General features: G+C 35.4%; 3 protein-coding genes and 1 long non-coding RNA gene across 6 annotated transcripts; 3 read left to right on the forward strand and 1 right to left on the reverse strand.

Moving 5' to 3' along the window:
- The first annotated feature begins 2,452 nt into the window (after positions 1–2,452).
- LOC109220520 (cytochrome P450 714A1-like) lies at positions 2,453–9,579 on the forward strand. The gene is given in 5 exon segments (XM_019384983.1): positions 2,453–2,927; positions 7,718–7,944; positions 8,050–8,294; positions 8,296–8,641; positions 9,023–9,579. Coding segments are annotated over 5 exon segments (1,656 nt in total). The 5' UTR covers positions 2,453–2,524; the 3' UTR covers positions 9,458–9,579.
- A 735-nt stretch (positions 9,580–10,314) lies between these two features.
- Positions 10,315–11,984, forward strand: LOC109220517. Its single transcript, XM_019384981.1, has 3 exons — positions 10,315–10,953; positions 11,110–11,320; positions 11,452–11,984. The coding sequence occupies exons 1-3, from the start codon at positions 10,512–10,514 to the stop codon at positions 11,630–11,632; spliced, it is 834 nt and encodes a 277-aa protein (XP_019240526.1). The 5' UTR covers positions 10,315–10,511; the 3' UTR covers positions 11,633–11,984.
- A 1,780-nt stretch (positions 11,985–13,764) lies between these two features.
- Positions 13,765–17,886, reverse strand: LOC109220519. Of its 3 annotated transcripts, none has more exons than XR_002067107.1 (4): positions 17,393–17,886; positions 17,154–17,261; positions 16,992–17,065; positions 13,765–16,774 (listed from the first exon to the last, which is right to left on the reverse strand). It is a non-coding gene; the product is annotated as an uncharacterized LOC109220519 (long non-coding RNA). The 3 variants fall into 3 exon arrangements; XR_002067108.1 differs by having other exon boundaries at positions 13,765–13,993; positions 17,154–17,264; XR_002067106.1 differs by having other exon boundaries at positions 13,765–13,993; positions 17,393–17,885.
- A 2,141-nt stretch (positions 17,887–20,027) lies between these two features.
- On the forward strand, positions 20,028–27,289 carry LOC109220518 (quinone oxidoreductase-like protein 2 homolog). The gene is given in 7 exon segments (XM_019384982.1): positions 20,028–20,264; positions 20,267–20,420; positions 21,096–21,204; positions 21,310–21,401; positions 21,482–21,740; positions 22,641–22,784; positions 26,938–27,289. Coding segments are annotated over 7 exon segments (1,044 nt in total). The 5' UTR covers positions 20,028–20,074; the 3' UTR covers positions 27,034–27,289.
- The last annotated feature ends 568 nt before the right edge of the window (positions 27,290–27,857 follow it).

A 27,857-nucleotide genomic window follows, 5' to 3' on the forward strand; every position in this document is an offset into this window, starting at 1 on the left:
GGCGTGGGGTAGAGCACCGTCGGGGATCGTGACTTGGTCCGTCTCGCTTAATAAAATTACTACCTAATTGATTGAAGCTTAGTTGATATTCCTTATAAAAATGGATTAATTGTCATGATTGGGCCTTGTGCCAACTTATTGAATCCTTCAGGGATTGCTCTTACTGGTTTCTTACTATTTTTACATATAATTGAACTCAGTCCTAGTATTTAATACTGTTTTGCAAACTCAGCCACTTTTCTCTCACTTGAAACTTAATTAATATTTTCAAAGGAAGTTTGGGCCGAATATTTCTATATTGATATGCCCGAGGGGCTTATGTGATTTTGGACTGATTATGGATCGGGCTGCGCGCCGCAGCGGTACTGTATTGATATTGATATGAGGCCAAGGGCCTGGTTGATGCCACGAGATGGCTTATTATTGCGCTTGGGCCGTAAGGGGCCCCTCCCGGAGTCTGCACACCCCCAGTGAGCGCCGTCGACGATAAATAAATGGAGCGGGCTGCACGCCGCAGCGGGTACTGGAGAGTACCGGTTTATGTGTTGCATTGCATATTTGATTGGCATCTACTTATTTATCTGTTGTGGTATTTCCTTAAGCGTTTTCATTGATTTATTGATTTCATGTTGCTGGGTTCGAGTTGCTGTATTTATAGAACTACTTTGTGCTTATTCAGGACTTCTTATTCTCAGTCTTTATTTATGTTTATTACTCACTGAGTTGGAAGTACTCACTTTACTCCCTGCACCTTGTGTGCAGATTCAGGTGCACCCACTGAGGCTGAGTGAGACTTTTCTCTGTTGAGCATCACATCCGGGAGCATCAAGGTAGCTGTATGACGTCCGCAGTCCTGATCTTCCCATCTATCCTATTTATTCTTATTCCGCATTTCTTCAGAACATTATGTAGTAGGTCGACACTCGTATATTAGAGGCTCAGACTTGTGACACCGGATTCTTCGGGCTGTGTAGTAGTATTCCTACTTGGGTTTTCCACATGTTTTAACTTTAGTTCAGATATTCAGTATTGTGATTTAGTAATTCATCCAGGTTAAGTAATTCGTGAGTTGTATAAATGGTTAAAGTATTGGAATTGGTCGGGCTTGCCTAGCAGTGTGTTGGGCGCCATCACGACCGGGGTTGGGGTCGTGACAATGTTATTCACACTACTAATTCTATATCAACCAACTTGTGTTCATGGTGTAAATTACTAAACCAGTGCCACCTATCAGCTTCAACAAATATAAACTCATGCATGCCAAAATGCTCGTGTACGCATAAATAGTGTAAGTATATAAACAGGTACCTTACTTTCTTAATACTCTGATATATCAAACAAAACAATGGCACTCGAGTGTTAAAGCTTGATACTCTTAGTGCCTGCTCAATGGAAAGGAATGGATTCATCTTTGGTTCTTGGTGGTGGTGGCTCGTACTGGCAGTAAACAATTGTAACTACTATTACCAGTTTGTTGTTTCTATATTATTGATACATAATTCAAATTCAAAATTCATAGAATAATTAAAAATGATACTCCCTGGACAATATAGATGCAAACTGATTGATATGGCATACAAAATGCATAGATTTTCACAGGCTCAACCAAATTGATTCAAGGTTGTAGCTCCCATGGAAGGCTTTCATCTCATATAGAAAATATAAGAAGAATATAGCAATTCGTGCTGATAACGTGTTACAAACTTAGCTCAAAGTAATAATATAAAACAAGAAAATAGACAAGAATGTAGGGAGCAAGAGAGAAGAGATTCTTATTTCTTCCATGTATTCAAGTGTATACAATGTGATGTCCAAACCCTCTATTTATAGGATGACATTGAGGTATACAAAGGGATATCATAAACATGGTATTAACTATTGAGATCATGGGGAGGTTATGGAGGTGTGGGAGTTACAACTATAATGATGAGAATTAATGAGAGTTATCTACTTAATGGAGAAGAGTAGTGGGAGTAACTTTTTTAGGAGTTATAGACATCCACTACAAAATAATATTTCATAACAATTTAAAAATTTTCTCTCAATTCTGCCCTAGTAATTACTACCCTAAAAAGCATATGATCATATTAAAAAGTGCCAATATTAAGGCACATGAGGTGTCAAAGTCAATCCATTAGGTCTATGTATTCAATGTTTTTTACTTCAAGAACATTTAACACTAAAGGCAAAATAGGAAAAAAAGTAATTAATTGTACCTTAATTTTCTAAAATGATAACTATTTTAGACCAAATATACTTAACAAGCACGACAATAAATATGGACAGGAGGGAATAGTATATATATTATTCATGATAATTTAACTAATTAATTATAAGGGAGCGTCACAGAATAAGGTGCTATATATGACACGCCCGCAGTGCCAATCCCTGTTTATTACAGCGTGATTCATAATAATAACATATCAATAATAACAAACCAAATAAGGTGACAAAAGGCTGTCAAAATCTCAAAGCGTTATATATATATATATAGTCTCTCCCCAATACTGCAACCTATTTTATTATGTATAGAGTGTGTATCCAAAGAAAGGCGCAAGAAAAGCCAAAAATGAAGGCTGCAGCTTTTGTGCTACTCTCCCTCCTCCTCCTTCTTCCTCCTCTTCTAATTTCTTCTACTTTTTTGAAGAGCTTTGTTTCTTCAGTGGTGTTAATTATACTGGTTCTTGGTTTTGGAGTTTTTTATATATTTAATATTCTGTGGTTAAAGTCAGCTCAAAGACTTCGATGGAAGCTTCAGAAACAAGGAATTAATGGACCTAAACCATCTCTTTTATATGGAAATGTTCCTGAAATGCAGAAGATTCAAGCTGCTTCTCTTAAAGCTCCAGCCAACTATGATGAATTTGTGGCACATGATTATACCTCTTCTCTCTTCCCCTACTTTGAACAATGGCGAAAACTCTACGGTAATTAGATCTTTTTTATTACACTCCATCCTTTTATTCTTGGGAACCTTAGATTAACAGCAAAGTTAACTTTATATGATGTTTAAGTCATGCGTTTGAGTCGTAAAAATAATCAATAATACTTATATTAGAATAGATTATCTATGTTACATCTTTGAAGTGCGACCCTTTTCATTCTTTGGTTTCCGGGAAGATTCTTCTTTTTTTCTTATTCTTCTACTTTAGGGCTTGATTGATGGAAAGTTTTACGTCATTCCACGTGACTGATGCACATCATAAAGAAAAAGAACAAGGAAAAGATAACCGACCTTCCTGTCCAAAACAAAATAAAATAAAAAAAAGAGAGAAAAAAAGGAAAGATAGCAATAATTAGCTTGAAAGAAAGGAAAAAATGGATTGTTTCTGTACTTCAAAACTTCCAGGCTGTCACCAAGTATCGTGTCTTTAATGGAAGGAAAAAGGATTCTAAATTTTGTCCATTTTTTCTTTATTTTTATAAGAGAGTGCTTGCATAAAATCATGAGGAAAAAAATGAAGACAGAAATTCTTAACTAAACTTCAATTTGTTCCACTAAGATTTTGTATACAATTATGTTAGCACTTGAGTAGGCTTAGCCTTTCCATAGAGAAACTTTTAAGCAGCTGAAGGACTTTAATTCTCTCTCTCTCTCCTTTTTTTTTTTGCTAACAAAGATTAAACTTTTTTTATCAAAAGGCAGTAGCACAAATAGCATAGTCATTATAGATATTTTTGTATATAGCAAAAATAGTCCCTAAGTTAGCATGCTATATACTGTGAACTAAAAGATCTTAAAGCATTAAAAACTGTGATCAGAGTGATGTGCTGGCATCTTTGCTACTAGTTTGAATTATTATCTCTTATTGGTAGTACTTGCAGATCCAAAAAGAAAAAGAGAAAGAGAAAAAAAAAAAAGCAAGAAAAAGAGTAAAATCCAAAGCTTTAGCGAGAATGATTTCATCATATGCACCAATTGATGTCTTCTTGTGATTATTAAATTTTGGCCCTCTTGGCATTTTTCTATTCATCTCTTATTATTCAATACTTAATACAGTAACAAGGAAAATGGTTGTCATCACATACTTTTGCAGCTTTCTTTCACAATTTAATTTGAAGAATAAATATAAGTAGCCACACTAAATAGCTTAAACTAAATATAGCTGGGCGAGTGTCTATTANTAGACCAACTTATCAAGATGAACTTCTTGAATAGAAAATCTGGAATATGCTCTAAATTAATTTATTGAGCAAGTTACCTCGCAAACACCATGTTGCGGGTTAATAATAATCGCACATGTAACCATCTCATAGATGCATCTTTTGTAGTATACATGGCAGGTGAATGGGCCCATATTCACCTTTGATATTTCCAGCATTCATGGGATTCAATCCCAATTTTAGTTGATCTATTAATTAATGAGAACAAGCAATATAAGAGAATTCGTAAAGAACTTTCTAGTTCTTTAATATTTACCCATGTGAATTCTCTATTATTTTTGCACATCGTACATGAATTAACATGGTAAACCAAGTATGCCAACTGGATAAATTATCAGTATTGATAAACTTCAGGTTTACACCATGATGTGTGCAATTATGAATAAACTCCAAGTTTATTATGATATGGGTTTTTATATCAATAAATATCCACTTCATTGTGCTATTCTTTTGTTTATGTAGTACAAATTGGAGAATAAAGCGGGTAGCTTTTCACATACATATTATCCCGCTACAAGTTGTAGTAATAGAAGATATTAAATCTTTCCTTTATTTATAGTCTCAATATAATCAACCGCTTTCGCGTATACTTTGGAAACTGAATAAGTTTCTTTGAGACTTACTACAACACAATACCTTATTGGTAATCAATTGTGTTTCTCCAAAATAGTATAATTGGCTCTTGCAGAGTTCTCAATTAATTTTGTAGTACCACATATTCATCAACACCCAATATCTCTTTTAATGAGAAAGTTATACCATTATGGTTATGGTCAAAATTATATGCAAGATCTATTTCTTGTATTACCGTTGACTTTTAATAATCACAATGCCAAAATATTTTGGCGTACAATAGGTACGTGACCAATGACCATGCATGCCATAATAATGATATTATTTTCTTAATCATCTCAAACCTCCTTCTAGAGGTGAGTGTGGTATATTTACTACCACTAGCGCGTTCATATTCTTCCAAGAATGAATATGTATTTATAAATCAGATGTTGTCACATTCACATCATGAATGGACCATAATCATCTATATGCGCTTTATAAAATCTCATGTCAAATCAATGACAAATATTACATTCACAAAATGAAAGATTATTTTGAGAATCCTTATTATTCTCCTTATCACAATGATGACGATTATAATTTCGTCTATTGCCACGTCCACATCCATTGATACATTCATAGTAATAATTTTGTCTTCTTTCAGACTTATTACATACTGCTATCACATTCTCTTAAGGGAATGAGAATGGAGCAAATTCAATGGGACGTGTTTTCAATAGTTTGCCCACAATCATACATGAATTTCATCATGGCAAGGCATAGAAATTTTACCACTTCAGGTGGTTGTAATTTCTTACAAACTCCATTAGAGTTATAATCAAACTTTGTTGTCTTTGCTTGTATATAAAATCAAAGTATAGAATAAAAGAGAAAAATACGGTAAAATACTTACCTTAAATCCAAAATTTAATCATGAAGGAAGTTCATAGAACTATTGACAATCATTATGCTCAATCCCAAAGCTTCTACTCAATTGGTTAGAGTCTCGTGCTGATAACGTGTTATGAAATAATAAAAGAAGAAGAAGAATATTGTAAGGAAAGTAGGGAGAGAGAATTCTTATTGATTTTGGTATGAATTACAATAGAATAGAACCCTCTATTTATAGGGAGAGGGTGACTTAGCGCAATGAACCCTAGAATCTCTCTAAATATAGACATTCACCATAAATACAATTCTATTTATAACAATATATATAATCTTTGTGTAAAATATGGGTTGATGGCAATATAACTCATTTTCATTTACTTTACCCCCTGGGGAAATAATTAAGAAGGCATCGGAGGCGTTATATATAGTGATTGAATTAGACATCCATTCCAATTGCGGACTGCATTATTGTTATGTTAAAATATGCGAACGACAATGAGATGATCGTATTATTTAATACTGTGGATCTATAATTGATTGCCACCAATATTAAATATTTTAAAGACATTTAAGTATTTCTCGGGATTGGACGGGAGGAAAGAAAAAGGAACCATATTTTGATAGAAATATAAGAACGTAACATATCAAATATTTTATCATGTCTTACCTTTATTACGCATTTTTTAAAATTGTGTTTACATTCTTCTACATTTGTCCGTATTTTTCTCATCATTTCTGTCTACGTATTAACAAAAAGTACTTTGGGTTCTTCCTTAATTCTAAAAATATTTTTAAAAAATTAAAAAATCTTATTTAAATACTACCATTAAACTTTAACTCTAACAAGATCCACTGGTTGGAAGTCAATGTATGGATCCCAGTAATTTAATGAAGCTTGTACTGAAGTTTTGACCAAGCTGCGGTACATGTAATATCTTCAGTAAATATAAGTCAGATTTTGGCCACTGGCCACGTGATATCCTTAATCCACGGACAGATCTAGTCACCAGATCCCTAAGATTAATGGAGTAATGAATTGTAGCTAAAGTAGGATAGAAATTAACATCAAATCGAAGAGAATATGGCGTGCAAAATTTTACATGATCAAATATATTTGAAATAAAAATATCAACTTATTACTGTAATGTTCAATTAGCATGTTAGATATGTTACGAAGAGTTACATTTTCATGTTGGTGTAAATTAAGTTTATCCATAAAAATTCTAGTCGAAAGTAGGTCTAGTGACCTGCCTAATGTAAGGTCAAAATTTGAGGACCTTTCCTATTTTGGTGTTATAATATTATTAAATCAGACTTTCCTTTCAATGTGACAATTGACTAGATTGGTGGGTCATAGTTAAAAGACACATGTAAGATTGAGTACAACCTTCCTCATTTACAAGTTGCCCAATTGAGGTAGGAGTTAGAGAATAGAGATTTAGGGAACACATGGACAGTAATAGTGTAACAACATGTGCTTCTTCACTGTTACTACTTTTGGCATGTACTTGTATAGTTGCATTAGAGTTGTGACACGAAGGGTGGACTACCTCTCATATAGTTGTTGGCCTTACCCACCCCCCTGTTGCTTTAGGCGAAGCTGAAAGTTCATGAGCAAGTGAATGAACGAACCATGTTCCTAAAAGAAAATGTCCCTCTTTGTTTTCTTTGCGGGTCAAAGAGAAGGATTAACAATCTTCTAGATTGACAAATTTCGGAAGGAGTGCACATGATTCCTTAAGCGCATTCCACATGCGACTGGAAAAAGAAATTGAAGAGCTTTATAAGGTATATATTACACAAACTCATATGGTATGCGCGTTTTGGGCGCGCTCGATGATAGCACAGCCCGAGGGACAAATCCGTGAGTTCTACTACGCCATAGAGAACAATAGTTGCCTTGGGATTAGGTTATGACAAGAGCTCTTTTATGAATTTTAACCATTAGTGTTAGACAAGTTTCATTTCATATGTTAGTTAAAAATTCAAATCATTTATCCGAGGCTAATAACCTCAATGCCTACTTCAAATTGAAAAAATCTGCATAACTGATTTTTGACGCCCTTATTTTATGTATTGAGTTTTTTGCTTGTGTGATTAACTGCAGGTCCTATATATACATATACAACAGGAAACAAGCAACATTTGTACGTGAACCAACCGGAGCTAGTAAAAGAAATGAACCAAAGTAAAAGCCTGGATTTAGGGAAGCCTTCTTATGTCACCAAAAGACTTGCCCCTATGCTTGGTAATGGTATTTTGAGGTCTAATGGCCACATTTGGGCCATGCAGAGGAAAATTGTAGCGCCCGAATTCTTCATGGACAAGGTCAAGGTAATCGACGAAGAAAAGAAAATAAACAGAAACTTAATAGTACCAATATAGAATAAATAATGGTTGGATTGGAAAAAATGAAACTTGAATACTATGAATTTACAGGGGATGGTGAGCCTGATGTTGCAATCAGCTGAGCTTTTGACAAGAAAATGGGATGAAAACATTGAAGCGGAAGGGAGTAAAATGGCGGAAATCAGCGTGGGAGAGGATCTGAGAAGTTATACTGAGAAGTTTTTCAGCAGNTTTAAGATTTTCGTATGTCTTAAACGAGTTTGTGTTTTTCTAAAACGTCAAATATTTGGGATTTGGACTATGTTATAGGTTTCTACCAAGTAGGCGGCAAAAGGAGATTGAGAACTTAGAGAAAGAGATAGAGTCATTGATATGGGAAGCAGTGAAAGAAAGAAAAAGGGAATTCTTAGAGACATTGTCAAATGAGAAAGACTTGTTGCATTCGATACTCGAGGGAGCTATCAACGACGATAGTGTAGGCGAGAATTCGTCCAGGAAATTCATAGTTGACAATTGCAAGAACATATACTTTGCAGGTCATGAGTCCACTGCTGTTGCTGCATCATGGTGTCTCATGCTTCTGGCTTTGCATCCAGAATGGCAATCTCGTATACGTGACGAAATGGCTCAAATTTGCCCCGATGGCGTCCTAGATGCAGAGTCAGTCTCCAAAATGAAAATGGTACTCATCACATTTATCCTTCACTACTCAACCATATCATTCTAATTTACTAATATGTATTGAACTGCGTGACCATCTGGCCTAAAAACTTAAACTGTTAGAGAGGTTGCAGTTTTAATTACTTTTATGTCTCAACGATCAGTATATAAGAAGGTGACAATGGGCATTCAAGAAGTGTTGTTTCTGTATCATTCTAAAATCAATTGAAATTGTATATACTGACTGCATAAAGAATTTTTACAATATCGATGTATTTCAGGTTATTAAGTCTCACTTGTTATAAATGGACAGTTACCTGTAGTTACTTTTTAGGTGACGTGCATAGAAGTTAAAGTCTTCTAAAATTTTGATTTGCATCTAATACTAGAACTTGATATGAAGGTGACAATGGTTATTCAAGAAGCGATGCGTTTGTATCCGCCAGCAGCATTTGTGTCAAGGGAGGCATTGGAAGATACACAGATTGGTCGCATTGTAGTGCCAAAAGGTGTATGCTTGTGGACTTTGATCCCAACACTGCATCGTGACCCTGAGATATGGGGACGAGACGCCAATGAATTTAAGCCAGAGAGATTTGAGAATGGAGTTTCGGGTGCTTGTAAATCGCCACAAGTTTATATCCCATTTGGACTAGGTCCTCGCCTCTGCTTAGGTAAGAATTTTGCGATGGTGGAACTCAAGATTGTGATTTCACTTATCATTTCCAAGTTTCGCTTCTCCCTTTCTCCAAAATACAAGCACTCGCCAGCTTATAGGATGATTGTAGAACCAGGCCAAGGAGTGCACATTGTTGTTGAGAGATTGAAACAAGGCTGACAATGGTTTATATGCTTTAGCATCAGCACACTCTTGCTCTTATTTCCCCCTTCTTTTTATTCCTTTCAGCTAGTGTTAAAGTGTAAATGTCGATGCATAAATGATTACATAGTTGTGTGATACTTAGATGAGTAGACTTTTTCCCTTGTTCACTAACATGAAAAATGGTCTCTGGATGGGCTAGTGATTTTTGCATAGAGCATTGTCCTCTAATTGCTATATTCTTCTTTATAATAAAAAGTAGAGAATTAATAGTTCGTCGAACAAACTGTTTCCTATGTCACCACTTGTAAATAATCTCAGTTGGTCTTTTTGGTTTTAATAAGTTACCTAAAGATCCTTTTTACTTTCTAAAATAGAGATATTCTTGTCAAGAGGAGCAAGACATAACACAAGAAAAAGTGGAGAAGCTGGAAGCTAAAACCTTTTGAATCTATGTAAATTTTCACAGTAAATAAAAAAATCATACATAGACTAGCGGTGTTAAAAAATTATAGTTATTCATCCATATTATCCACTATAAAATAGATTGAATAATGAACATCTTAGAAATGAGTCAAATATGAATAAGATCCATATTATCCACTTAAAAAATGGATAACCAATGCGTTTAATTTTTACATTTGCAGAAATTCAAATTGGGGGTTCCAAAGGTTATCATATTCAAGAAGTCATGGATAATATGAATATCCATATTATCCGTTTTCGTGGAATATTGTTGTAATTGCAGTACAGGCGTAAACCGGTGGATAAATTACTTTCGAGTGGACCCTGAGTTAATTTTTCAACGTTGTTTTGTTGCAAACTTTTGACTAACATTCTGATTCCCGTCCCCCTCTGATAGACTTGTGAGTCGCAATACGGGGAAAAGCTACCTAGATTACTCTTAACAGAACTCAAAATAATGTAAAGTATTTTCTTATCATAAAAGTAAGGTAGCCTTATTATGATGCAAAACTGTACATTTTTTTCTTTTTATAATCAAGGAAAGAACCTTTGAGGAGCACATATTCTGTCACCATTTGTATCAATCAAGCAAAAAGCTTTACCTGAAATGGGGAAAATATGGACTGAAGTCTGCCTGATTTCTGCCAGGGGGTTACGACAAACATCATCTTTGTGGAAGCTGCAATGGTATGATGTTGGATGGATTGATCCAAACAACAAGTACTGTTCCAAGATTGATTCTTCACGCAGTGCAAATCCTGTTTGGAAAACCAAATTTTCAATGTTAGTTGACACTTCTGAATTAGATGCTCTCCATATTGAAGTTTACAGTAGAGAGCCCATTTTTCTTAGAGAAAAGCTCCTGGGAACAGCTACTGTGATTTTGAAAGAATTTCTGGACAAGTACAATAACAACTCTGAGATTTCAAAGCCTGTTGAAAAGGTGGGGAGCTTTCAATTGCGGAGAAACAACTCGAATAAACCTCAGGGATTTGTTGATGTATCGATACGAATTTCAGAGGAAAGAGAAGAACCAAGTTCACTCCCAGGTATAAATATTTAACAAGCTTTTCACATTAAGGTCATGAATAGACTGTCTTTGCTCCCTTAGAATTAATGAAAAAGACCCTTGATTCAAGTAATACTTTGGACCAAGAACCATACTCTTATGAGTTTTGACTGAAGAGTTATTGTGATGACATCAGATTTACTAGGTGACAATGAGGGATTTAAGCTTGCAGATAACAACAGTGGCTTCAACTTGGCTAATGGATATAAACCTGCACCAGAATACCCACAACAACAAGCCTTGACCCCTGCTCAACTGCAGGGAAACCAACCACAGCCAAATCACCAATATGCACGTCAAGTACCGTGTGCTACAAATTATTCCCACCCATCGGTGGGGGGAACGAGCTAAGCACCAGCAACAGGACCGAGCTATCAGCCACATCTTGCTCCACCACCACCACCACCTCCACCTGCTAATGTTTGTTACATTTCAACTTTTACCCAAGAACAGACAACACGCCATCTAGTTACTAAAGTATGCCACAAAGTGGAACTGCAGCAGCACGAAATGCAAGACCTGGTTTTGGAATGGGAGTAGGTGCTGGGGCATTACCAGCTGGTGCTGTGATATTTGGAGAGGATTTCATGTATGGTTTTGATATTCCTCGTGGTTTACCGGATCCCTCTCTCACCATATCTCTTGAACCCCCTTTCTGAAGATGGAATACCATCTATTGTCTTATGATGCATACAATGGGATATTGTAAAATTAATATGCTTTCCGCACTTGTAAGGGTAAGGTCTGCGTACACACTACCCTCCACAGACCCCACTAGTGGGATTTTACTGGGTTGTTATTGTTGTTTCAGTTTGTAGCTGCAAATCACGGGCTTCTTGTAAAACTGCAGAGGTTTCAGCTACTATGAAATAAACTGAAGTACAATTTTACAAGTCTCAATATACATGTATTGTATTACATCATAGAACTTTGTCATAGTCTCAAGGATGATCAAAGAAATAGATGTTTACCTGCACAAATTAGCAGCTACCTATAGGTGTTCATAGGATTCATAACATTGACAAAGAGCTATAACGTTTTCCTTTAAATTCTATATATGACCTTGAGTAGGCAACTCTTGTCTCAAACTTAATGTTCACCAGTCACCAATATGAGTCAATCCCGGCCAAGTTGAACTAGAAAAAATATCAGTCTCATGTTGCTGGTTGCAGATGAGGCTCTTTTCGCAACCCAAAAACTCTTTAAAGGAATCTGTCAAAAATGGATACAAATTCTTCCACCTTTTCTTCATGGGGCAAGTGGCCACAATTCTTGATTATTTCAAGACAAGATCCAGGAATGGCCCGTGAAAGTCTTTCAGAGTTCCATGGTGGAACAAGCCGATCGCTATCACCAGTGACAATCAGAACTGAACCTCAATTTGCACATTAAAAGAGAAAAAACAACATTAGGAAGGTTTTTTTGTGTGTATTCATTGTGTAACTGGTGTCTGTTGTTTATCATGTACGTTTAAGACAATATGTTTCTAAGAACATGGTGTTATAACAACACTAATAATGTAAAAAGAACATGTTGGAACAAAGGCTCATATGACGAGCCCTTTTTCAGTATTAGTTGGGGCGTAGCTTAGAAAAAATGGTGCAATCGGAGGTTTTTTTTTTTTGGTAAGAAAGATAGATAGCATTAATTAAATTTCATGCGTACAGAGTCTAAGGTGCCCAGGTTGCACCATATTACAATCTAAGTTAAGACTAGTAGTAGTAACATTATTTTTGGTATTCCTAATGGAATTATCATCACAACAACATAAAGGTGTTGATAGTAGTTGAACAGTCTCCATGATCGTATTTTGTGTTTCATCACTATTTCTCCCCATTGTCCTAGCCTGTAGATCATCAGATTCACATGTTGTTGTTGGAAGAGATTTCATAAGTGTTAGTCCATGCTTATCAGCTTCCAAAAGAGGTGTTACAAAAGATGGTGGTGCATCAAAAACTCGCATTGGAGAGTTGGCTTCCAAAAAATGTCCTGCTTTAGCTAGTTGATCCGCAACTCGATTTTGTTCTCTGTACACATGTTGAACCCTGGGATTACTGAGCCTCAGCAAAAGGTGCCTGCAATCAAGTAGTTGGTTAGCATGTATTATATTGTCACAATGCAGCATGGTGATTACCTCCTTTGCATCAATTTCCATAGAAAGTGGTGAGAGATTGTGTTGAATTGCTATTCTAAGTCCTGTATCAAGGCATGTAGCTCCGCTGAAATAGATGATTGTCGTGGCATGTACCCTGAGAAACCTACAATCCAATCCTCTTTATGATTTCTAATTAGGCCCCAATGCCGTCAGTATTCAATTTTGCTGAATGAGCCCCATCTGTATTTAATTTATAAGTATTGAGCTCAGGTGGTATCCATTTAAGAGGCATCATGATCCTTTGTGGCACTTTGTGGGAGGATGCAACTAGGTAAGAAAATTCAGTGGCTTGTTGAGTTGTCAAATTGATATTTATATTAATATGAATTCCATCGTGAAGGTTTCTATTACGAAGGTTTCTATTACGAGTGATCCAAATGTTCCAAAGGCTTAATGGAAAATAAGTACGTGGGTTAATGTTGTATGGTAGTTTAATGCCTTTGTAATTTATTAAATATAATAGCCATTTTTGAGGTGTGTCCAAATGTAGTAGAGAGTTAATAAGCCTCCCCGTTCCCAGTTTATGCCAGTAGAGTCTAGCATTTGTACAAGTTACTAGATGGGTATAGCCCGTGATAGCACGGGCCCAACATTTACATTTTGAAGTGATCAATTTTTCAGCGAATTGGAATGTCATTAAGATATAAAGTATGCTAATACTGCAATTGCATAAAATACAGTTGAGTGTAACCGCTAATTTTTGCATTATAAGCTTTAATATTACAAATAATTAGATCCTATTATTAAGAATTGGATAGCAAAAAAAAAGGGCAATATACTCAGCAAATTCCCCTCATACTGAAAGCCTTGACAAACTGCTAGTTTGGCATGTCGCGTTATCCCCATGATTCATCACTATCTGCCACTGTCAAACGATATAAAAATGGGAAAATTTTGTCAGTAATTGCAACGAATAGAACCAGAATCAAAGAGACATATATTTATCTTGGAGATGCGAAGTATCTTGAGGAAAGGCATCAATATTCTACGAAGTAAAACGTCTATTCATTTGTTCTGTCCACAGTTCATAGCAACTTTCGAACAAAAAAAAATTGAACACACTGTGGTAGTAACAACAGAGAATAATGATATATTTTGATTTTATAGTTGACTATATTTACTCCAAAATGCAACAACAAACAATATGAATTGGCTAATGAGTTTATTTAACAGGCCTTAGAATACTTGCATGACGTTATTCATCTACTTCAATTTAAGAACATGCATGAGGTATCTGTAATATAAAAGGAGATCTCTTCAAGTAAACAATATTCAAGAACTAATATCGAGGAAAATCATATTTTATGCCGACAACAAGGACACAAGAATTTTACACCAATTTTAGATAAACATCTTAGCATTTCTAGATTGAGTAACCATGATCTAACCTTTTTAGATCAGCAAATGATGGTTCATTAGACTTTTTCTAAGGTAACATTTCAAGCATTTTTGTCAGGAGAGAGTACACAAATAAAGAAGGATCTCACGCTAATTCTGGTGATATAAAGATAAAGTAGCAAATAAAGGAACTTTACCACAAGAAACAGAAGAAGTACATCAAAGCATAAAGAATTAACAGCGAAGAGAGGAACTTTGGCAGCTATCTGTTATCACATTAATAAAAAAAGGTAGATTAACATACACTATATCTCCAGTTGATCTTGTGAAACCCAAAAGGAAGAGAAAGCTTAATGCTTTGAAGCCACTACCATTGTAAGGCCACAAAACTACCAAATCATATTGGAGGCGTATGAAATTTACAACCCCTAATAAGAATCCTTCAAATGTAGACAACATATTATTTGAGGAAGATTTTTCCAAAGAGATAGGAGATGGTCCACAAAAGACAGCTCTATTCGCAGGCCATATATATTTATAAAAGTAAGGCTATTATTGTTGAAATACTCTCAGTATCAAAGGCGAAAAGTGCAAAAAAAGCTCTAAGGTCTGTTGGGGCTTTATGCGCAAAGCACAAATAAAGCGTGGGCTTTAATGAAAAAAGCCGCTAATGGATAAAATAACAAATATGTATGTGTAGTACAAGACTAATATCTATAAGCATGAATACCAAATATGGACAAAGAAATTGAAGAAAATCGCTTAGTGTCTCTCTTCAGGATTACGCTCATTGACAAGGAAAAGTATGTCTTAGAGCCTTGATGGTAACACTAAAGTGCCTTCTAAGCGAGGCGAAGCGCTCAATATGTTTTGAGCCTCGCTTCAGGGCTTAAGCGCGCCTTTGATAAGTGACAAGCAATGGCTGAATATCTAATATGACAATATTAATTAATAATCAAAGCCATAGAATAATACCTTGAAGATATGATTCAAATCAATCATTTTCAGGAAAAAAGAAGATAGAATGTTAGATCCAAAAGGAACTCATCTCTCAAAAGTGTTTTCACAATTTCCCACATGAACAACATGTTTTCATAAAAGAATAAAAGTTTTAGCACCCAGATGTATTTATATATAATCCTATGGAATCTCTCTCTCTCTCTTTCTCTTGGATTTGGAAAATAATCCAATCCCTGAGATCCCTCTCAATCAAGAAGTTGTCGGTGTTATTACTATGGAAGATGTCATTGAGGAGCTTCTTCAGGTGCGCTCAATTCAGACTTTCAATTAGTAATTTTGTCCTTTCGTGTTATTGTATTCATCGATTCACCCCAAAGACGTGAACTTATGAATATTTTCTCCAAAGTATCGCGCTAGATTGGGTCCTTCTAAAGCTGTAAGGAATCTAGAAACTCCAACATTACATTAAAATCGTTAGAAGTATCAGCATTACACCAAAATTTTAAACTATGGATGCATCTATTCTTCAGCAACAAAATATTCTCTTCCTTCCCCTCAAAATACATTATGTTCCTCTTGAGCCAAACATTCCAGAATATACATAAAGGAATGGTTTCTCAGCTATACATGCCATATTTATATAATATTCTTGTCAATACTTCAGTTCATTAGCCTCCTACTATAGAACTACCTTATTACTAACTAATTATTTTGAAGTACAGTATTTATATATACTCGTCTTTGAAATATGGAATGCAAAAAAGAAGAAAATATTTTCTTGCAAATTTATTCTCGAAGGTGTAATTATCAAAAAGAGGTAATCCAAGCCAGAATATTAGAAATTCTATATAACTCATTACTTCATCAAAAAAAAAAAACCAGAATATTAGAAATCAATCACATGATTATTATAACTCTAAACTACCAAATGCGCTAAACTTTCTCTAAAAAATAAAACGAAGTGTAGTGTAGCAGCACTATAAATTCCTTAAAAACTACACATACATGTTATCTCGTTAGAAACTAAAAAGTTGCACACTTCTTAAGAAATTATTCCTCCTTATCACAATAAAAGTTGGCACAATACAATAAATGTGGTATAAAACTGAGATGATTAGATACTTAGGCATTTGTGAAGTCTGATGTAGCTAGCTCTAGTTGAGTAACCTAACTACGCCTACCTAATCTTAGCATCTATAGAATCTCTATGAGGTATTTTCTACAATAGAAAAGTCAATCAAAGTCTTAATCCAAGCAAAGATCGTGTAAAACAAATTTCAGATACACAAAATAAAGTGTTACAAAAGCACCTTTAGTAATGCACTGTTGAAGGAGATATCACACCTCTCTGCATTGGTTAGTAATAGAGTTTGAGGACATTGAGGATTGCGTGACAGGGGAGAAATTAAACAAGAATAACAAATGAAATGGCAGCCAAACTTACTTTGACCAATCTATATGTAAATAAGAACTGTTCAAAGTTCTTCACCATACACCATATCTTAAAATCTATGTAATCGTACGAAAGGTATGAAATGAAGAAAAAGAGAGTATACGAAGCTTACTTTGATACTTCTACTGGAAATTATCCATTTATCATAAATAGTCATTCTCTCTGAGTCAGGATCATCAACGTTACCTACCGTATTTATTGCAGTTAGATAAATCCCAGATAAAAAATATTATAGTCTAAAGTATTTCCACTAAATGATAAAATAATGACTTACCTTCTTGGTCATCTCAGCAAGCAAATAACTAAAGCAAGACTTGTGAAAACTCAAGGCCTTGAATAGGACAGTCTTTTTCGAGAACGAATCTCTTCCCAACACTTTAAGCTGCTACAAAACAGTCTTGTTTCAGTTAAATGACCCATATAAAATAATAAGAACAGAGAGTCACCAAAAATAAAAAATAATTACAACCGAATCAATAAATGAACAAAGAGGAAAAATTAACGGAAAATCACCGGCTAAAAGGGTGAAGCTAACCGAGGGAGGGGCACATGAAAAGCCTTTAGATCAGCCGTGAAATTGGGAATTACAACCGAAAAATCTTTACATCAGTCGTGAAATTGGGGACAGAATAAGAAGGACATCAAGCCATGAATTTCAGATGTGAAATTCAGAGGTCTGAAGAGAACCGGAAGAAATTTGGGCAAAATTAAGATAAAACTCAAAAAGTTGTTCTTGAAAATGTGATGTTTTTCCATTGTTGGAAGTTGAAACAAAAGAGATAAAAGAACTGAATGTTCTAGAATTGTGTTGAGAGAAGTGTCGAGTGAGTATTGAAAGAATAAGTATAGGAAAATATTTTTATAGTTGAGCAAAATGTCAAATTTGTCCTTGGTCGACCACATTTGGCTCTTCTATATAAATAAATAATAAGAACAGATAGTCACCAAAAATAAAAAATAATTACAACCGAATCAATAAAATGAACAAAGAGGAAAAATTAACGGAAAATCACCGGCTAAAAGGGTGAAGCTAACCGAGGGAGGGGCACATGAAAAACCTTTAGATCAGCCGTGAAATTGGGAATTACAACCGAAAAATCTTTACATCAGTCGTGAAATTGGGGACAGAATAAGAAGGACATCAAGCCATGAATTTCAGATGTGAAATTCAGAGGTCTGAAGAGAACCGGAAGAAATTTGGGCAAAATTAAGATAAAACTCAAAAAGTTGTTCTTGAAAATGTGATGTTTTTCCATTGTTGGAAGTTGAAACAAAAGAGATAAAAGAACTGATTGTTCTAGAATTGTGTTGAGAGAAGTGTCGAGTGAGTATTGAAAGAATAAGTATAGGAAAATATTTTTATAGTTGAGCACAATGTCAAATTTGTCCTTGGTTGACCACATTTGGCTCTTCTATATAATAATAAAATAATAATAAAAAAGATATGATTCAGAGTTTCATCTGCTTCGTGGCAAAAGGGGCAAGTGGCTTCAGTTATAATATTTAACTTGTGTAGAAATTGATGTGTTGGCAATCTGTTATGGTAAGGAAGCCAAATGAAATACTTGACTTTAGGAAGTATAGGTAGTTTCCATGACCAATTAAGTTGATTGCAAGTGTTTGCACTGTCAGTATATATTTTTTCTAAGGCCCTATACATAGAATTGACTGTAAATGTACCACTATTAGTGAGTGACCAGTAGATACGATCAGCTCTAATATTTTCCAAGGAGCATAAATCTACCCCATGTGGTGGGGAGGATACAAAGGGGAGCAGATTCATGGTATGATTGTAAAAGCTTCCCATTAAGGTTAATATGGGTAATGAAAAGTTTAAAGATGAATTATTCCCAATATAGAAATGTGATTCTTTTTGGAACGGACTAATAAGGAAAGTGTGTCATCTAAATTGAAACGGAGGGAGTACTTGCTAATTCAATAATAAAAATAAAAAGGAACAAATAATTTATTTGATTACTATATGATGTGTATCATTTAATTTTGTATAGATTGTGATATATTTCTGCACACTATATTAAATAATAAAATACAACTAATATTTATTAAATTAATATGATATATTAGATCATAATTTTATAAGATTAACCAGATGAGGAAAGGCCCGTATACGGGCCCAATATTATAATTTTATTAAAATTATTATTTGTTGGTGTTTAGTTAATTAACTTTTGAGGTTTAACAAGCTATATATTTTAAAATTACTTTTGAATATAAAAATATTTAGTTTGAAATGGTCTTCAAATAATATGGTAGATGAAAATTATTTAATTTTTATTTTCAAATTGCTTTAAGATAGTATGGGTAAATATGAAAATCTTGTAAACATAGATACTTCTTTTTGTTGGTGTATTATTTAAAAATTAATTTTATTTTCTCTATGAAAACTTCTATTTGAATAAACAAAATTAATAATTTTTCAAAATGAGAAAAAGATTGGAAATGAGCATTTGCACTGCACAAATAGTCTAATTAACACATGCATAGTGCATTTAAAGGAGAGTTGTGGCTAGAGGAATGTGGGGTCCACGTGTATTTTACATTTAAGAAATGCGAACATGAAAATTTTATAAAATGACATATATGCCCTTGGTCAACCATCTTTCCTTTTCTATATAATAAAAATATTTTGTCAAATTATCCGCAAATTGCGCGGGTTCTTATCCTAGTGGAGAGAAAAACAAAAATACAGATAAAATGCTATAGAATCTCATAGCTCGTTTGGTCAAGCTGCAAAAATCAGCTTATTTTGAGAAGTGCTTTTTTTTAAAAGTGCTTTTCTCAAAAGTACTTTTGGTTGGTGAGAAACAGTTTGTGTTTGGCTAATTAGTTTAAAAAGCACTTATGAGCAGCAATTCGTGTTTGGCCAAGATTTAAAAAACTGCTTCTAAGTGTATTTTTCTCAAAAGTGCTTCTCAAAAAAGTGCTTTTGAAGAGAAGCTACTTTTTTTCTGCTTCTCCAAAACTGCTTCTGCTTCTCCTCAAAAGCACTTTTTTCCTTCCAAAAGCTTGACCAAACACCTCAATTTTTTGCCAAAAATGCTTTTGACAAAAAAACCCACTTTTGAAAAAAAAAAAGAAGCTTGGCCAAACACCCTATCAATAACCAAACAACCATACAAGTACAAAAACCGAGCTTATCTGGAGTGTAGATGCACAAAAGATATACTGTGAAAAATGGAAGCTCTACTTGTAAGAAAACTCGGCGATCCTACTCTGCCACCGAATGTCTCAGAAAATTCACCATTCGATGTCTCAACCTCTCATCCAATCCCTAATTTGGGGTCACCTACCTCCGTTAGAGTACGAGTCAAAGCAACCAGCTTGAATTTCGCAAATTACCTCCAAGTCCTCGGCAAGTACCAAGAGAACCCCCTTTACCTTTCATTCCTGGCTCCGATTACTCCGGCGTTGTTGATGCCGTTGGCCCTAATGTTACTAAGTTCAAAATTGGTGATCCCGTTTGCTCTTTTGTTGCACTTGGCTCCTTTGCTCAATTCATCGTTGCCGATCAATCCGGCTTGTCAGTTGTTCCTTAATCTCTTCTGCTTTATTTTACAATAATTAAACAATTCAAATGCGGAAAGCTTAGTTTTCGTTTTCGAAGTTTATCTTCAGTATTGGAATTGATTTACGTGGTTTAGACGACACTCTCCATTTATATTGAAATGAAATGGGCCTAATAGAAGAATGGGTAAATGATTAGCAGAGTCCACTTTTACTAGTTCGATTTGAGGTGTACATGTTTAATTGATTGGTTAAACGTTAAACAATTGAAATTATTGTAATAGGGCTTGGATACTAGTGCAACAACAACAACAACATACCAGTGAGTTCCCACAAGTGAGGGTCTGGCCCGTCTGGGAGGGTGGGGTGTGCGTGGATACTAGTGCATATCTTTCAATATACACGAGGGGTTGTTTGGTTCAAAACCAGGTTATCCAAGAATTATAATCCTGGGATATAACCATGATAGATAATCCCAAATATTATACTGGGATAACCTCCCTAGTCCTTGTAACCAAGCGGCCCCTAAAATTTGGTAAAAATGGGAAGTGTACCCTTACTTGATTTCGCGCGACATAGGTCAATGGACATTGTATATGAGCCAAACTAGACTTGTGCTTTTTTTCTTACTTTTGGGTTGGTTCAATGGTTTTAGTGTTCAAAAATGTCTTAAGTTAGCTTATAATTGAAGGTTTCGAGTACCTGATGGGTGTGATCTAGTGGCAGCGGGTGCACTTCCTGTTGCATATGGGACATCCCATGTGGCTCTGGTGCATAGAGCACAGCTGCGTCCCAATCAGGTAGGGTCACCTTCCCTTGAGCTTTAGGGCATAAAATGGTAAGGCCATTGGTACATGATTTATTATACACCCGAATCATGTGACATACTGGTTTACAAATGGTAGGTGTTAATGGTACTTGGAGCGGCTGGAGGTGTTGGGCTCTCAGCGGTACAAATTGGGAAGGTTTGTGGAGCAACAGTTATTGCAGTTGCTAGGTACTTTTCAATTCTCAAGTGTACAAAAAAGTTCTTTTAAGGTTGTTGTGCTAAAAGTTATCCTTGTCTGTTAATCTTAGGGGAAATGAAAAGGTGCAATTTTTGAAATCTTTAGGAGTTGATCATGTAGTAGACTTGAGCAATGCAAACGTCATCGAAAGTGTCAAGGGCTTCCTGAAGTCAAGAAAGCTCAAAGGGGTTGATGTCTTGTATGATCCGGTCGGCGGGAAGCTTACAAAAGATAGCTTGAAGCTATTAAATTGGGGAGCGCAAATTCTGGTTATTGGATTTGCAAGTGGAGAAGTACCTGTCATCCCAGCGAACATTGCTTTGGTGAAGGTACTGCTTCTAAGCACCCCAATCTTTTTCTTTTTAGCCCCTTTTGGTTCTTTCCTTCTAGTCGGTTGACTGTACCAGGCTTAATTAGTCCGGTTGCTGGTCAATTGAGTAGCTCTTAATTAGACATGTCCAAGGCTCCTAAGTTACGCATGTGGTGGGCACACTAGCTCCTTGAAGTTCCTACTAATAGTTTGAAATTTGAATTCAAGCAGTAAGTTAAAAGATCATTCTCAGAATATAGACTGTCTTGCCATAATCCTGATTGCATATACTATGTTGCAACATGCTAGCAACAACATTTCTTAGTCTCAAATCAACAATCTAGAGGGATCTTGCACTGAAGGGTGTGGCTTAGTGGTCAATGAAGTGAGTGCAAACTTGGGAGACCATTCAAATTCCAATAGAGACAAAACACTACGTGAATTCGTCCCATCTTCCTAGGCTATGGTGGGCAGAGTTATTCGGTACCTGTGCTGGTGGGAGGTAGCAACCCAATGAAATGGTCGAGGCGCACCCAAGGCTGGCGTAGGTACCACTATTTCAAAAAAAAAAAACGGAAAAAAAACGAAAGGAAAACCAATCTTGAAGGATCTAAAGAGTAGAAATTTCACGCTCTTGTCACAAGAGGATGTCAAGGCATGTAAATATTTTCTTTTAAGACATGCTGCTCCCAAATTATTGCATGAGAAGTTTGCTCCACCTTTCATTTCATAATATGGACAAGCTACTATTAATTATCCAGGTGTCTCATAATACAAGCAGTATGAGCAGCAAAGGACTTTCATTTCTTTTTATCTCTCTTTACTGTGTCATCCCAGCCCCCAAAAAGAGAAAGCTTATTCATTTTCTTTTGTCCGAGAGTAATAACCATCATTTTTTATACTTTTTTTTTTCCATCAGAACTGGACGATTCACGGACTCTATTGGGGAAGCCATAAGATATATCAACCTAATGTGCTTGGAGATTCTCTGAAAGAGCTCCTATCCTGGTTGTCTAAGGGTTTGATTACAATCAACATTTCTCATACATTCAGCCTGGCAGAGGTAAGAATCTTTGGCATTTATCACTTTTTAAATCCAGAAAAAAGTAAGAAAAGATCCTAGTAATGTGCAGGGACTAGCATTTCATATTCAAAAAAAGGCTGTCTGATCCTTACGGACCTTCAAGATAGTTAAAATCCTAAAGTAAGGTGCCCAGCTCTGAACATTAATCCTAAAGAATGCGGGCTTGCCAAGCTATTAAATGCTTGATTACTAGCTATTCAAGGTCCATCCTGGATCATCATGCACGAGAGAAACACAATGGCCTCTAGAAACTTAGAGGTCTAGGTCGTAGGGTTACTATGGAGAAGAAATATGTGGCTAGGATCTTCTTATATCGAGAGAGGTAGTCTGGTGCATTTGTGCATGGCCAGTGACATAATCCTTGGTGCACAAGTACATACTGTTAAATTATATTCTTCTTGACAACAGTGTTCAACTGAATCCATTCTGAACTGAAAGTAAACCAACACATGACTTATCTGGATGCTCATTATTTCTTCTACAGTATTTGATATTTCTGCTTTCAATAACGAAGAAATTCTTGAAAAAGAAAAAGTAAATATCAAATGAAGTTCCATTCAACACGGAAAATTTCTTGAAATTGGTTGTGACAATGAGGACTAAGCTTGATCTTGCTAGTCTCATACTTCTCTAAGCAACACCACTGCTAAAGTTGTTTTCTTTCTTTTGTCCGGTTGAAGAATTAGGGTGATTGTATTCCCTGAGTTTCCAGTTGTAGCATATATGCGGGACTTCTTGTCAAGAATAGGAAAATCAATAATTTAAACAGTCCGGTTGTCAGTCATACTGGTAGCATGAGTCAGTCCTATAACTTAGGACATCCATAGAAAGTTTAGTAAGCTATTGCTCATTAGTTTTTCCGGGTTCCTCAGAAATTATAAAAATGTTAAGAACTATTGGGGATTTACGTGCTATAATTGGGAACTTAAGGACTAATGCCTCATTTGTTTGCGCTTAATGGAGGTCTGAATCTTAATCATTCAGTTCTCAGACATTAAGTGCGTTTGTTTTTAAAGGCTGAATCTTAATTATTCAGATCTTAATAATTAAGTGTTTTTATTTTTAACTTCACAACCACTTAATGGGTCTGTATGGTTAAGATCTATAACAGAAACTTAATTTCATTAAGAGGCTATCATCCATATTCATTTTCAACTACCACCATACCACCCACCATTATCAACTACCACCATACCACCCACCACAACCATACTCAACCACCATCATCCTCAATCACAGCTGCCACCATTATCGACTATCACCACCCGCCATCCCCACCACTCCCACCACCGTCATTCTCAACCACAACTAACACTCTTTCACCTCAACTACCATAACTAACCTCCCCATCACCATCAACAACCATTGTTGGCACTGCCCATCATTATAAGCTACCACCACCCAACACCACCTTCCTCAATCATAACTACCACCACCACCTGTCATTATTAACTATCACCACCAACATCCTCAATAATAATCGCCACCACTACAAATCACCACTAGCTACTACCCCGAACCACCACCGTTAACCAAAATTATCACCAACCACCACCTCAAGTCGGTATTCACGAGCACCATTGTTGGCCATCACCGCCAGCAACTACCATATTTTAAAACACTATATATTTCATTGATAGAAATAATATTAATTAGTATTTCATTTGAATTTTATGTTTATTAATTTTTGAATAAAGATTAATTTTGTACATTCAGATGTTAAAAATCAAACAGACTTAATTTTTTAGTATTCAAATCTTCATACACATCTTAATATTCAGATGTGTATCAAGATTCATACATCTTAATCTTAATACACATCTTGATATCAGACGTCTTAATCTTAAAAATAACAAATGAGGCCTAAAAGTCCCACTAACCCTACAACACACAAGGCCCAAATTTTAGTTATGTGCAATAGCAATTATGTACTATATCACATGTAAAAGCTCGAATCTTCTAAATTCAAAATATAGTTTATGGTCTATCAGATACATCTCAATGTACAAAGTCCCTTTATTTTCCATTCCTAAATAACGTGTCAGTCAAATTCTAAGTCGCTCGAACTCTTCACTTTCAGTGTCGTGCCAGTGTCGACACGACGTGGGTGTGGGATCCGTAACGGATCTGGGCAACCGATTTTGGGTACTTTGACCAAGATCAACGGAGAAATTAAGGACAAATACAATAATTTTTTAAATCAAAACAAAAGCTAGGGTAAAATTAAAGAAAATGGAATACCTTGTATATAGAATATTTTACGTCAGTCCTTTCTTTTTATTTCCTTCTTGGATTCTCCTCTTGATCAACATTTTCTTCTTCTCGGAATATCTTGGAAGTTTTTCACATAATGTCTCATAATTTAGACATATTTTTATAGCTCTATTTTAAATATTTGAATTATTTCTAGCTGAATTCCCACACCATTATCCGTACCTGGGACCATACCCCCGAATCTAAAAATTTAGATCATGAAGGATTCGAGATCCGCACCCGAGTCCAAGCAACTTAGGTCAAATCAATCAATGTCAGTTCAAAGGGCATAACAGAAACAGAAGTTAACTGTTGTTCACGGTTTGTTTACAGGTTTAGCTTTTGGTTTTTAAAGGAACCGGAAATGAGAAATCCTTTTAACTTATTTGAGGCAGAAAGAAGTAGTTAATGACGTTACTTTGGTTTCTCCCCCAATTCTTTTTTTCAAATTTTGTTCACTTAATGATCTCAATGTGGTAGTTTTCTGCCTCATAAAACGTGGGTCAACCGACTAAATTACTTTTCCAGGGCTTTGGGGAGCCAGTTATTCTTTATGCTGTTGGAAACGTAGCATAGTGGTTTCCGCCGTGCCTTCGCAAATTTAATAGGAAACTGTAGTGTTCTTTCCCTGTTTTATCTTTACTTGTTAAAGAAAGGAAGAATAGAAACTAGCGCAAACGAATGGAGACTTCCAACAAGCAACCCTCTTTTGGTGATGATAATGCGACTCATACTACAAATTAGAGTAGAATTATGAGAGTTAGTGGTCAATGAAGTGGGTTAGAACCATGAGGTCTGAGGTTCAATTCTCGACGGAGACAAAAACACTAGGTGATTTCTTCCCATATGTCCAAGCCTTATGGATGGAGTTACCTGGTACCTGTTGCTGGTGGGAGATAGCAGATATCCCGTGGAATTAGTCGAGTTACACGCAAGCTGGCTCAGATACCACAGTTATTTAAGAAAATACAAATTAGAGTAGAACTAGGAATATGCATGACTGATACGGAATCGTATCGAAAACACGAATATAGCAAAACACGCGGAATCAAAAATAAGAGCTGGACCTAGAAATGGTTATATAAGAACAAGAACCAATTAGGATATGAAACCTAATTACCTCTATGAACTCAATCAATTGTAACCCTAAGCTATGAACATAAGAGCTAGACCTACAATTGATTGGAAGAACAAGAACCAATTAGGATATGAAGTCTAATTACCACTATGAACTCAATCAATTGTAACCCTAAACTATCAAACCCTCAAGAGATTGACAACTCTTGAAAACCCGGATAAAGTAATTAAGCAATTAAGTCCAACTAAAACTAATTTAGCACTAATGAAAGCAATTAAAAAATTAAAGGCATAAATATAAATGCATTAATTAAAAGATAAAGGATAAAGGGTGGGACTTGCAAGTCTTAAAGGTTATCATTAATCAAGTCTACCTAAAATAAAAGCCTTAAGGGCTATTTATACTAGAGTGGGTATTTGGCTACAATTGACCCAAATAGCCCTAAGTTAATTCTAAGGAGCTTAGTCAATTATTACAAGTATAGTCTTCTTGATCTTGACTCCTTTAAAGCACTCCAATGCTATGATGTTGACTTGGAAATAGTTAGGCATGCTCATCCGGCATGTATCAATGACTGTATGTCACTATCACTTGTTGTGTAGGTTTTCGAAAGCTAAGTTACATATTTAAGTAGAACTAGGAATATGCATGACTGTATGTCAATATCACCTGTAGTGTAGGTTTCCGAAAGCTAAGTTACATATTTATGTCATTGGTACATGTGTTTTCATTGCGCTTGGATTTAGTTCTTATTGATAATGGAATCAAGATAACTGCCACATTATTGTTCGCTTTTGGCAGGCCCATCTTGCCTTTACTGCACTCAAAGATAGGAGAGCAATTGGAAAGGTGATGATATCATTTGATGAGTGGAGAACACTGAAGTCTAAGCTTTAGTTGGACTAAGGAATGAAACGAGTTGCAGAAGATTGTCCTTGCTGCGTGAATATCCAAATTATGTACTACCTTATGCTAGCTGCTACTATAGTTTTTGTCATATAGAGGTGCTGAAACCAATAAATATGTTCTTGTAATCAATGAAAGAAATCTTAAAGCATTAGATGCTGTTTGAATGTAACAATAGACGTACTTGGAAAAATTGTGGGAAATGTAATAGAAATTTTTTCTATTACATATATTTCTCTTTGGTTCATTGCTGATCCTGACTCGTTTATGTTTTTTTTTCTTTTTTAAACCTTAATCAAGTAGCACTTCTCTTATATTCTTTCTTATTTTTTAAAAAGAAATTTTTCTCTGTATCCTTGGTGGGGTAGATATCTTTTGTAACTAGCTTCAAGAGTAGGTAAGTGATAGTATATCTAGACTATATATGTAGTTATTTCTACTATAGTATGAACGAAAATATACTATNAATAGTAATGACGAAAAATATACTTATAAATTTTGATCACTTATATATTTCATGAACCAAACTATATTTTTAACCACATTTAAACAATGCTAACTTTTTACTTCCGTTAGACAATCGTTTCTCCAGCTCTTCTTCTCTTCCTCAATATTGAATTGGTTAATCATTCATCAAACCGGCAGGGGCAGATCTATCATGTAAGCTGCCCGTTTAGCTTTGTAAAAATAGCACGGGATAGTTAGTTTTCGGACTGCTCATTCAAAAATAGCCAGCGTTTGCCAAGTCATTGAAAAATATCCACTATTTTGTTGCAACAGAGACGTTCCAGCATAATATACTGGAGTTCGGTGCA

Source organism: Nicotiana attenuata, unplaced genomic scaffold, assembly GCF_001879085.1.
Source record: "Nicotiana attenuata strain UT unplaced genomic scaffold, NIATTr2, whole genome shotgun sequence".
Taxonomy (NCBI): Eukaryota; Viridiplantae; Streptophyta; class Magnoliopsida; order Solanales; family Solanaceae; genus Nicotiana; species Nicotiana attenuata.